Source organism: Tachypleus tridentatus, chromosome 13 (assembly GCF_004210375.1).
Source record: "Tachypleus tridentatus isolate NWPU-2018 chromosome 13, ASM421037v1, whole genome shotgun sequence".
Lineage (NCBI taxonomy): Eukaryota > Metazoa > Arthropoda > Merostomata > Xiphosura > Limulidae > Tachypleus > Tachypleus tridentatus.
The window spans coordinates 89,572,695-89,586,294 of record NC_134837.1 but is presented as its reverse complement, the minus strand read 5'-3'; the positions used below and the strand labels follow the sequence as shown (position 1 = coordinate 89,586,294).

At 33.1% G+C, this 13,600-nt stretch overlaps 1 protein-coding gene and 1 long non-coding RNA gene across 9 annotated transcripts in view; one reads left to right on the top strand and one right to left on the bottom strand.

The window, feature by feature from the left end:
* Positions 1 to 13,600, top strand: part of LOC143236874 (uncharacterized) — a 74,812-nt gene that overhangs the window by 33,118 nt on the left and 28,094 nt on the right. The gene's annotated exons all lie outside the window — the stretch shown is intronic.
* Positions 43 to 13,600, bottom strand: part of LOC143236871 (uncharacterized) — a 55,228-nt gene continuing 41,670 nt past the window's right edge. The window contains exons 1-2 of one of the 7 annotated variants that reach the window (XR_013019780.1): positions 5,921 to 8,901; positions 1,103 to 2,658 (exon numbers count right to left, since the gene is read on the bottom strand). Coding sequence is in view for 2 of the 7 variants with exons in the window: in XM_076475514.1 (XP_076331629.1) it covers positions 933 to 1,015 (83 nt within the window). In the remaining 5 variants the exon portion in view is untranslated. The other 6 variants (XR_013019777.1, XR_013019781.1, XR_013019778.1 and 3 more) reach the window with 6 other exon arrangements.

The following is a 13,600-nucleotide window of genomic DNA, read 5'->3' as shown; positions in this document are numbered from 1 at the left end:
GTATGTACGTAAAATAAAAAAAAAACACATTAACATTCTCTTCATTCACTTCTTATTCTGTCGAGGTTAGTGGCAGTAGCATAATTTTCAATTTTTCGCTGTCTTGATCCTTCTAATATGAACTTTTCTTGAAATGGTTATGAGCACTATAATCAGTGTAGATTGTCTGCGTGACGTGAAATATCTTCTTATCATTCAGGATTTTTTAACTCAAACACAATATTTCCCACCTTCTTTCTTTAATGACTGGTGAAATTGCAAAATACTAATGTCACATATATATTTTTAATTAGACCAGGCTTTGATTTCTTGATCTATCAAAAAAATATTGCCATTGTTAATGTCATTGTTCCCAAACTATCCCATAAGAGCTTTTCTTTAAAATCTTTCTTTACTTTACCATGATGTGATTTTTGTTTATCTTTTAATCTGGCGAAGTATGATTATAATTAGTTATATTTACGATAATATAATCATGTCAGACCTTCTATATTTTAATACTACAATCTTTATTTAACTTCTTATGTTGTTGTTTTTTCAAGAAGAATGTATAATAATATTTCAACCACGCTCTATTCATCATATCTATAAGTTCAGGTATATTTCTAGACCTTGGTTAACTCCATTCTTAACATCCAGTAACCTTTTAGACTGCTTCTGTTTCCTCATTACTTTGCTGAACCTTAGTGACCAGAAGGGTGATCTTCTCTAAACAACTGGCCTACGATTCATATGAGATTACTGAACACCCATTGACCTTCAAGTGGTCCTTGATCGATAATTCGACATTAAAAAGTGAGACCTATAATATATTTTCAGAACACAATTTATTCTCATTTTGTCCAGGAAGAGCTCAACTGAGTTTCAGAAACTGATGGAAAAGTCAGTGCAGTGTTAAATAATCATCACTGTATGGAACAGTGAAATTTGAATTAAATTTCGGAGAAACGTAATCCAGCATCTCCCGAACCTTGCATGACAGTTTGATTATGCAACAGCGAATTGTCAGTTTTATCTGTAAATAAAATAAATATATCATGGTGTTATCTAAAGCCAAGTAATTTTGGTCTAGAACATTCATTGATTATATATTTACCACTTATTCACTTGCCAACTAAGTCATTCTATCTTCATTTTGTTGCAAATTAGCTTTTTTGCGCGTTCATTCGCCAGCACTGAATAACCCAAATTACACGCACGTCTTGATACAAGCACCATTAGCAACTCTAGATAATAAGATAGTCTGACAAGTGTGTTATCTAGATTGTGATGTCTTTTGGAATTTACTATTCTATTTGAATATGGATACGCAAGGTTTAACTGTGTTTGATACGAATAGGCGGTAGATTTGCTTCCAACTCAGTATATTTATAGTATAATATCTAAATACGTTTTAACTTTACCATGAAACAATTTTGTATGAAAGGTTTATCTAACAATATATAAATTCTACGAAAGAGGAGACATTGTCCTAAACATAATATATATTTCTTGCTTCTAACTATTTTTTTTATAATTAAGAATGAACCAACTCTGTAGCATCATGATACCAAAAAGTAAAATCATCACAATGTAACTAACACGTTTCTAGAAAACTACGTCATCAAACAGGTTTGCAATGAAAAATAAAGAGGTAAAATAACAACAAAATACTAGTGGACCTTCTGATTTCATTCAAATAATAAACTTTGTAATGTAAATATTATAAAATATTATAATTCAATAAATTCCGACACGTAAAATTATTACAAGAATTTAGTTCATAAATATTATTAATTTTATAATAAAGTAACGCGCCAGATAATAAGTTAATCATTTTGACGTCATTGAGTTGATGAAATAAACTACTCAAAACAAGAAAGAAGAAGAACAAAAGAGAACTTTTACTTCATTTCAGGAATCTTGGTATTTCACAACTTATATCGAAACGTGAATATTTTTACTTTGTAGTTATGTACATGTTTGAGAGGCAAACATTAATCCTTGTAGCAAAGATTGATATTCATAAAAGTTTGTGCAATGGAAAGACATTGTTGTTTACATTTTGTTCAAAGACAATCAGAAGCTCACGACAAGTGTACATAGAAGACACGAACTGTTACAAACGTTCTACATGAATAAAGACATGACAAGTAATACATTCATTACGATGTTTATCGCTTTTTGTAGTGTAAGCTAGGTTGTTATTTCTTGATTGTTTTTATTAATATCACACTCACATTTGTTACAAATAAGCATATTATGAAAGATTGTGACGTGTTTTATTCATCTATATTTTTGTCTTCACATTTGTCAATATTTATTCAATGATTTGGAAACTCTTGTTTCTTCAGACGGCTTTCTTTTCACTGGATGTACCTAATAACTTCGGTTTCCAAACGTTAGGTCACTATATACAATCTGCACTTTCAGTAGTGGCTACATTATAAAAGTTACAGTCAATCCCATTAGTCGTTTGAAAGATTCGGAAAAAAATTATTATGGCTGCTAGTGTTGCTGGCTATCAGTCATCCCTCAGGTCACTGGCTCGAAATTAACGATGGTTATACTCGAATACTGTCCCCCGCTGGGATAGCGGTAAGTCTACGGATTTACAACGTTAAAATCAGGGATTTGATTCCCCTCAGTGGACATAGCAGATAGCCTGATGTGGTTTTGCTATAAGAAAAAACACATAAAATACATACTTTATTACTAAGAGTCACATGTACAATGTAAAGGCCACGTTGAAAAGGGTAGTTAATATTTTCTTTTCTTCATTGCTGTACATTTTATGAAGTACAAATAATGACACACAGTTTAGTTGGTTCAAGACTATCGCTTGATAGTTTGGCATTCTTTAAAACACTTTTATTTTGTAGTTGTTAAATTATTGTTGTAGTTTTTACTGGATTAACTCAATGTTTTACTTTTCTATTTGTAAGTGGTTAATACGCCACTGTTGGCAATGACTTGATAGTTTATATATATATATTACACACACACATATTTCATATAATTGTAAAAATGATTTAGTTAAGCCTGATAGAGGGATATCAACTAGAAATTACCAATAAAGACGTATGTGTAATAAATTTAAAGCTGTGTTACTGTAACAACAACTACAATGTTTATACTAACACTTACCTAGGTATAAATGTGAGTTTAAACTATAAATATTTTCTATAAACAGAAGAGTGAGATTCAGAAGTGTTGTTTCAACACGAGAAGCAAAAACATTGACTTAAAACTGATGACTTTGTAAACTGTAGCACGTCCTACATACATTGTATATTTCTGCTAATAACGGAGGAATAATCAGAACACACAGCGGAAGCGAAGGAAACACGTTTCAAAATATTCTTTTATGTTGCAAATAATAAATGTAACGAGTATAACACGGGGATCTGTAAATGAAAAAAAGGCAGCAATGTGAACATTTGTTTATCATTTGCAGGCAAAGAGAAAAAGGAGAATAGGGTCAGACAGACAAGCGGAATAAAACTGAAATGTTGTGGATAAATATCCTCAATATAATAAAATATAATATTAATAGATTAAAGAAAAACGTGTAGAAAATACAAAAATGTTTACTAAGACATATTTTCTTATATATAATTTACAAATAAAAAACAAGTTAACCTGTGCTTCAAGGGAAGATTCGTTTACCAAAGATTTCACAGCTGCCAAAAGATAAACGCTTTATTTTATTACTAATCTGTAGTGGCATGGCTTGATAGATAGAGGTCTCCACTCGCAATCTGTGGGTCGTGGGATTGAACTCTGCTACCGATCATGTGACAACGGAAGCTGTCCAGAGAGAGAGTGTTGCTAACGCCTTGTTGTTAGGCTGCCATGATAAGCGGTTACGTGACTTCAGAAACGATGACCTCCACGAAGTTTATTTGTTTATTTGTTTTGAATTTCGCGCAAAGCTACACGAAGGCTATCTGCTCTAGCCGTCCCTAATTTAGCAGTGCAAGATTAAAGAGAAGGCAGCTAGTCATCACCATCCACCGCCAACTCTTAGGCTACTCTTTAACCAACGAATAGTGGGATTGGCCGTCACGTTATAACGCCCCCACGGCTGAAAGGGCGCGCATGTTTGGCGCCACGGGGATTCAAATCCGTAACCTTCAGATTACAAGTCAAAAGTCTTAACTCTCTTGGCCATGCCGGGCCGTCCACGAAGCCGAACCACATAAACAAAGGTGGATAATGTTATTATAGGCGGATTGTGCTACGAAGGTTCTATAGAAGGGTGGTCTTACAAAGTTACATTTAACTGCTTACATTTTACAAAGGTGTTTCTATACTTTTAATACTTTCTATACTTTTTACTTTCGTAAGATAGCTTACGAGTTTCAACATGTCTCCTCTTAATTTCCATTTACTTCTATAGGACAGTAGTGTTACCAACACGTGTAACTTACTACCCAAAAGTTTTTATCATATATGACGTTTTTATATACTGTATGTAATTAGGAAGAGAGAAGGTTTAGAGAAAGAGATAACAATACTAATAGTTATTTGCATAGATTTTTTGAACTACCTGAAGTTTCATTCAGTATATATGATAGCATACTAGGTTTTTATGAAATGCGAGTTGTATGTAAGAATACTGAACTCTGTAATTTATGTTATCAAAAATCTTTGAAATAATCACTTGATTTACAATTAAAAGTTCTTATATGCATTTAGAGAACTAACAAGTTTAATGATGAGGGCCTTCTAACAAAGCAATGTATTTAACATCAAGCATTGTTAAGGTTTAATAAAGAATAAATGTTAATCTTCAAGTGAATGTTCTACAGATAATTATGGATAAACAGTAAGTCCTTCATTTGTTGTACTTAGTTGAAGTAAAATGAAATAATACATAGATAATTGAATCACCGTCGTTTTGAGATCGGTAAAAGCATGTAAACTATCTTATTGGTTATAATATCTGCCTTATTTAAATAATGGATAATATGGATGGTTTAATAATTATCTCATTGACATGTGAAAGCTAAACAACAGGTGTCTTATGAAACATTGTCTGCCTAAAGTAGCACTATCCATGATAATGATATAATTTTGATATATAGAAACACTGTGAAAAAAATGTAAGTGGAAATGATATATTTTTCTCAAGATCATAGTTAAATGGTAAAGATAAACTAGTGAAAGTGCTTGATGTTTAAGTAAGCGCCCTATTCAGGGCAAAAATTGTAGTTAAATACAGAAACTAAAACTATAATCAGTATGTTAAATGAGTAGTAAATCATACGAATGTGACAGGCTGTCTTGTTTAATATTTATAAAAACATTAGGTGTGTTAAAAATTTATCAGCAGCAAGTTAAATTTGTTATTAACACTATTGCCCTGTAGAAATACAAGTAAATGAAAAATAAGATAAAATATATTTAAACCTGCATGCTGTCCTACGGAAGGATAGGAGCATCTTTGTAAAATTTACGCAATTAAACGTAAGTTGAAATTTCTAAGTTGTTCAATTAACCATATCTGCCTTTCTAATGTCATCATTCCATAGAACATTAGTAGCACAATCCATCTAGCAACACCAACCGTCTATACAAATACTACCTTTACTAACAACATCCGCATATAGAAACACAATCCGCCTATAAATATTGGTAACACAATCCGCCTATATTAACAATTTCCACCTTTGTAAAACTTACGTTTGTTAAAACTATGAAGCGATACGAGTAAAATGAAATACTTTGTCAAGAACATAGCCTAAAGACAAACTAGTGAAACAGTAAGATTGTTGTTAGTTTGCACGTTAAATAAGCATTCTTTTCAGGACATAAGTGGTTTACATATAAAAGGTCAGGAAATATAAAAAGTATTGTTAAATATAGAAATAATAAATCAGTGAAGTGTTTCATACATAAAACGACTGAATTAGTTTTAGAACATAATTAAACCTACCTATTGATCATATGTTAAGACACATTCAGACATCTGTAGTGATATCATCATGACTGTGGTTTTACTTCTTGAACGTCATAATTTCGGAAGTCATGGTGGCCTAACAACATGCTCCTAGCTTAATACGCTTGTTCTTACGGGTCTATTAATTTTCTAGCGTTGGTCATACGTTTTTATCCAATTATTTTACTGGCAAATGTATGCCGATGAACTCTATTGCGCTAATATCAGCTCAACTACTTGGATTTGTTTTTGGACATAAAAGCTGAGAGACCTGGTTAATGTTAAGTTTCTTTAAAATAGTTAAATATTATTATATTCTGTGTATTTTTTTTACAATTTTAGAAGGCATTCAAATATTTTGAGTAAGATAGATAACAAGTCATTTCAAAAGCGCATATTAGTGAATTGCATTTTGTGTTATAAATCTATATATGTATGAATAGTTATTTCCACACTGGCCACACAAACCGCTAATGTGTGTCAGTCTCAAGCAATGAGGTTACGATGACTTCATAGTAATACAAAACTCTTTATAGTATCCTATTATACGCTTCTACGAGGAATACAGGCCTGACATTGCCAGGTGGTTAAGGCACTCGACTCGTAATCCGAGGGTCGCGAGTTCGAATCCTCGTTACATCAAACGTACTCGCCCTTTCAGCCGTGAAGACGTTATAATGTTACGGTCAATCCCACTATTCGTTGATAAAAGAGTAGCTCAAGCGTGCGGTGGGTGATGATGACTAGCTTCCTTCCTTCTAGCTTTACCCTGCTAAATTAGAGACAAGTAGCTCAGATAGCGTTCGTGTAGCTTTGCGCGAAATTAAAAAACAAAACGCAAACGAGGAATACAGATTACATGTTGAAATTTAAACATAAGTTCAAGGTTTTATTATCATAATTATTGAAGCTTTTAAAAGATCGGAATGGTTTTTAATATGCATCGTCTTGTATATAGTTGTCGAAACCGTGGAAACGGAAGGAATATGTGTCCTCAATAATTAAATTGGGTTCTTCGAATATTATAGTCTCCCCATATTTTTTCTGGCTACAATGTTTTATTCAGTATTTTTCGTAAGTAGTTGATTTACCTTGCTATCTAAAATTAAAAGCCACTTCTGTTCTTGGGCACATTTTAAACGTAACGCTGTTAGGAACTTGGTTAGCATTTGCTTAATGTGCTTACTGGCAATTATCTGAATTATTATTATTTATTACGATTTTGTGGTATAGAGGAAACAATTTAATTCACATTTCGTATGTACGTTACAGCACATGGTATTATCTCAAATTGTTAAATAACATTTAAACACATTTTTATTGACTGCCTGATAAGTTTTATTCATTTTCAACTGCTCCTCCCAGTGTTTTGTATATTCCCATGTGCTTGTTGTACGAGTGTTATCACGAAATTATACCTTAACATTGACAGTGAAGTAAGTGTAGAATACACTTCACAAGTACATTTGATTTTGAAAGCTCTTGCTGACTATTCATTTTCAATATTAATCTGTACATGACTGATGTGCTGTAACTTATTTTTTTTTCGTGGTAAATGCACTGCTGTTGGTAAAGCCACATGGTTGTTCTGAAGTATTATGGCTGAAGTACAATCATCTGTGCACACAAGAATGCTCATGTATTAATATAATTACATGTGTGTGTGTGTATATATCATATACCTTTCTCTGAGTTTATTTCCGTGTTTTTCGTGTAGTAACTTTAGTATGATGTGTCAGGTTGAAAACTGGAAACTTTCCAAAACGAAGAATTAGGAATGAAGCAAACTGCACGAGTCAAATATAAATGCAATAATGTAATAGGTGGCGCGGCGTATAACACTGAATAATAAATTCGACGAAAAGTTGTAACATTATTCACATACCTGAATTAACTTAAATTAACATACGGTGATGCAAAACGGACTCAGAACCCCATAAGTAAATTATGCGTTACTACGTTTCAGGGTGTAAATTTACATACATAATTACATTTTGTTCTCTGCATGAAGAGGCACTTATTTATGCATGGCTGTATAAGATGGGTCGACGTAGATGCCTTTACTAAAATATATTTTCCGCAATTTCTTTTGTTTTATCATTTATTATCACGCATTTAGAACTTTGTACAGATTTAAAGCTAAGCGTTTACAATATCTAGAAGCACATTATTTATAGCCTCTTAAGCATACTAAGTTATTAAATAATTTTGCAAAACCAACATTCGACTATTAATGTCATATTTATTATCATGTAATATATGCAACAAAAAATAACATTTTTAACTTGTGATGCAGATGAGCCAATAATGAAACACGTAGCACTAAATACGGGTATTATTTATGATATGTCTCTACATATATTATTAATATTTATGTATTTTCGTTAGTGTTAGTTTCATTAGTTAATCTATCAGAGATAACGTTTCATTCCAAGATTAGTTTTACTTTTGAAATAAATCATCTTTCTGTTTTTAACTTGACCAGCACATATGGAAGCAGTTTCTTAACTTGTGTAGTTCCATTTGTTCTTTTTTTTCTTACCCTTTTTCATCTTGTAAAACACTCTGTGTCAGGATACTTAAATTAAACTCATCCTCAGCATATTATTCAGTTACTCTTAGTTTTAGTAATTTATCTTTTTTCCCCTTCACGTTGAATTTTCTCTGGACTCAACAAGAGTAAGGATCAGTAAATATTGTGTTAATTCATTGCCACAATTGTGTTTGTTTATTTACTCAAAGTTATCGCACCACTATGAACATTTCGTTTTACTCTAACAAACTCACTTTAGTGCTAGTTAATAATCCCCGGTTAAGATTGCTACATCATAGCCATATGTATGGATAAAATATCCATACAATTTATAAATTTATATGAAGAAATCTAATTTGTAAAATAAATTGTTTTGGTTGATGTTAAGCCCAAAGCTATACTATGAATCATCTGGGCTCTGTCCACCACAGATATCGAAACTCGATTTTTAGCATTTTAAGCCTACAAACTTACCTTTGAGCGACTGGGGAAGGGCTTGTGTAATAAAAAGAGCTGGAAAGAAGACATTTTGTTAAATTTCGTTAAATCATAGAATGAGAATAACAATATTCTTATAGTTATTAACGCAACAAATTAAAAAGGTTAATTAATGCAATTACAAGTCTATGAGACTTCTTACTATCATACTTTGGGAGAGGATGTGCTCTACTTGGTAACATGCTGGGATATATTTCAACGAGTACAGAGTTCAAAAGTTGATTCCGATAAATATGATCTATATGTTCAACTGTGTGTGTGTGTGTATGTAAGACAGACAGAGAGAGTTGTAAAAGTGTCAGGTAAGCCTGTCATACGGTTCAACGAGTCAGAAAAATAACTTGTGGCGGCAGTTGCTGCTTACTAGTTGCCTTTCCCCTGACCAGTAGTTGAAAAATAGGAATAGCTGAACCTGAGTCCTAAAGGTCTGAAATGTCTACGTCTGAAATTTAGTCTACGTACACAAAATATGTCATTCAGGTTTAGAATTTCAATCCCTAACTCGTCTTTCGGCTGGCATGGCCAAGTGGTTAAGACACTCGTAATCTGAGGGTCGCGAATTCGAATTCCCGGTCGCACCAAACATGCTCGCCCTTTCAGCCGTGGAGGCGTTATAATGTGACGGTCAATCCTGCTATTCGTTGGTAAAAGAGTACCCTAAGAGTTGGCAGTGGGTGGTGATGACTAGCTGCCTTCCCTCTAGTCTTACACTGCTAAATTAGGGACGGCTAGATCAGATAGCCCTTGAGTAACTTTGCGCGAAATTAAAACAAATAAACAAACTCGCCTTTCGATTCAGGAATGACGGTCAGTTTTAATGTTTTTGAACAATTATAATAATTTCATATATATATAATCTAATAATGAATATTGCTTAATATGCAATAATGTTTTAACTTTTATAAAAGAAGAGCCTTGAGGTTAAAGAGAAATTTATTTTGTTTGTTTGGTTTTGTGCTAGTCATCACCACCCACCGCCAACTCTTGGGCTACTCTTTTACCAACGAATAGTGGGATTGACCGTCACTTTTTAACGCCCACACGGCTGAAAGGGCGAGCATGTTTGGCGCGACGGGGATACGAACCCGCGACCCTCAGATTACGAGTCGCACGCCTAAACACGCTTAGCCATGCCGGGCCTTCAACTTATTTACGAAGCAGTAAACGTCGTTAATGAATTATTAAAATCGTAAATAGCATGAGAGTTTGTTTTCTTTCATTAATCTATAATAATATGTAATATTCCTTAAAAATGGAAAACGCTACGATATTAAATTAGTATTCATTTAGTTAAGTAAGGATCTGAGTAGATTAATAAATATGAGCAGATTAAAAAAAAAATTAATAAATGACGATGTCCATTTGTGATATTCACAAAATATTTTGTGATAGTAAAACAAAAAGAGTTGTTGAAAGCAAGTCAGACATGTCTTACTAGTAGCTTAATGTGTTGCATATTTCCTGGTAACTTTTTTCTTTTCTAAATAAACAATCAAAACACCATGCCAACATGTCGAATAACATGTTTTTATGATGCCTTTGCTATCCAACAAAAACTCGTTTGTTTTTTTTAAAGAATTGACTGTGTGTTCTGATGAGAATTCGTGGAAGCGCTTCTAGGATATTCGCGATGCCAAAATAAGAAGTATTAACTTAACTTTTTCGAGATGTAATGATAAGTTTTATTACTATCCAAATTTAGGAAATAAAACATCGACATATATAAAGACCAGTATGTGTCACATCTTGCGTAGTTTCTCGAAATATGAGGAGTTATAAAATCAAAAATCCATTTATCTATAACAAGCCTTAAGTAAAGACATTATGTGGGATCACCTAGCTTAGGGCGAAGTGCATAAAAAGCGTGCCATGAAAGTGACAATACTGTTTCAATTATAAACTTAAATCGTTTTTGAATTACGTTACTTTATATAACCAATTTTTAAATAAAAAATAAACATCTTTAATCAACGAAAACTCTGAATTAAATAATCAACAAATATTTTCTCAGTTTTGATGTCTATAGATCTCATTTTATACTTTCAGTACCTAGACCAACAGCAACAGTATTAGATTATACTTTTATTGCTAAGCAACGTGACATGAAAGCCATTACTGGAATATAGTGCTATAGTGCTAATAAAACACATTGGCTTTTCTATATGCTGATACTTAATCTGATTTTTTAGCAATAATGTATACCCACTGAATTCATTTCATGAATGATTTTAATTTTGATTGGCTCAAAAAGGAAGTTACTGACGTTTGACTGCCTCAGTTGAATTTTCCTGTCTCTTTGATGGTAAGTTTGAATTTGCAAAATTTACTACTTCAGTTACCTATGAAATGTGAGATTATGGTATTCTATGACGTGGAAGTGGAAGTGGTAGGAAAGGATACTAGTCAGTATATGAAGATACCCATTGTTTTTCAGCCGCTTTTCATAATATTAGCAACTCATACGAAGTATCTGCTGAAATGTTTAATAACCTAGCTTTTACTTTTTAATAGGTGGGTTAAAGATCACAATTTAGATAAATGAATTGATCCCATTTTTTCTATCGAAAGATTCACGATCAAATTTCGACCTCTTCCGCCGTAGAAAGACTTCTTTTCAGAACTTTTCTAAAAAGGCTATAAAATAGCAGTTGAAACGTGGGATAAAAATAAACGGCACTTAGTTTCTAGTAATAAATATATATGTCTACTAGTAGCTAATTCAAAATTAAACTTAAGTGATATCTACTTTTACCATGGTCATAACAATTATAATTTTTATTTCTGTTTATCCTGCTTAATATTTTATTAGGTTTCATTACGTGAACAGATAATAACAGACAAATTGATTCTCTCTGTATTTTACTTATGATATGCATAGTTTGGTATAGTCAAAGTTATATGGAACTCACCAAAGAAAAAATATTTATTTTGATGAATGATGTATTTCTATGCATTTTGACAATAGTTTGGACAAACTAAGATCATTATGTCTAACTAAGAAATTTAAACGTTCAGCAAGTGACGACCTCAAAACGTACTTACACGAAAAGAAAGTTGAAATACTACAGGTTTGTGTGTTTGTGAATTTCGCGCAAAGCTACACGAGAGCTATCTGCGCTAACCGTCCCCAATTTAGCAGTGTAAGACTAGAGAGAAGACATATAGTCGCCACTACCCACTACCAACTCTTGGGCTAATCTTTTTACCAAAGAATAGGAGAATTGACGTCACATTATAATGCCCCCCACGGTTGAAAGGGCGAGTATATTTGATGTGAAGGGGATTCAAATCGCGATTTTCATATTACGATTCGAGCGCTCTAACCACCTGACCATTTCGGCTTATAACACTGCAAAAAGCAGTTACTCATTCCGATGGCTACTCTTTAACACATGAAACCACTTTTCATAAAAGGAACTTCCCGCTATTTCAGTAAAAACCTGTACCTGTTCAATCCGCTAAAATTGAGGATTCCTCTAAAAAATTCAACTTTCTAGTTTGAAACCTTCTGATAGTCAGGATAAAATTCCATCAAAACAATCAAAGCCTATCTACTATTTTTGTGAAAATCCTTATAATGTTATCTCTGATTATTGGTGTTTGAAAAGAGAAAAAAGAGGCAACGTCCAGTCATTAGTATCCACACATGGACGTAATATTACTAGATCACCCGATGTTGTCGAATTTGTCTCTGATATAAAGGCTGATGTAGTTAGGGAGGAACTTAGACCTTTTATGTTTGTTGGTACAATGTTTTGGCAAACCATACTGCCAATCCCATACTCGTACGTATTCTACGTGATACTGGGGTAACTCAGTCATTATTGATAGAAGGTATACTGCCTTTGGATTCGAATTCTACTACTTGTGAGTTTGTTATTACTCAGGATATTTTGGGTGGCTTCATAACATTTAGTGAACAACAGACCTGGTTTCGGGATCAGTTGTGATTAGAGTAAACCTACTCTGCAAGTTAAGGGCGTATCATTATTGTTGGGAAACGGTTTGGCTGTAGAAAATATTGTTGCAGAACCCAAGATTGTTAGGGAGACAATGACTTTTTCATCTAAGAATAATGTTGTTAATAAGGAGAATCGAGATGCGTTTTCTTCGTATTCTCTGACAAGAGCCCAGACTAAAAAGAAATTAGTCAAAAACAACTAGCAGACACGTGTTCAGAGTACGACATCATTTATTTGTCTCGGACATTTTTTTTGGAACCGAAGGGGATCTTGTGAATAATTGTCCAACTGACAATTCTTTGGTGAGTGGCAATGATGAACGTGAGGTATCTGATTCATCTGGTGAAGTTTTGTTTGGTAGAACTAAACTGATAGCCGAGCACAAAAAGGATCCACAGATCTCTTCACTATTTAAATATGTACTCGAAAAGACGAAGTGGAGAAAGTTCCAAATGGATTGTTTTTCAAAAAATGTGTGCTGATAAAGAAATGGAGACCACCAGGTGTGTCTGCATCAGAGGATTGGGATATATTTTACCAAATAGTTGTTCCCAAAGCATATCATTCTGAAATATTAAAAGTTTTCGTGAACTCGCCATGGGAGATCGTTTAGGTGTCAACAAGATATGTGACAAAATTATGAGTTATCTCGTTTGGCCAAAAATTAGTTTTGTAAAACTTGTC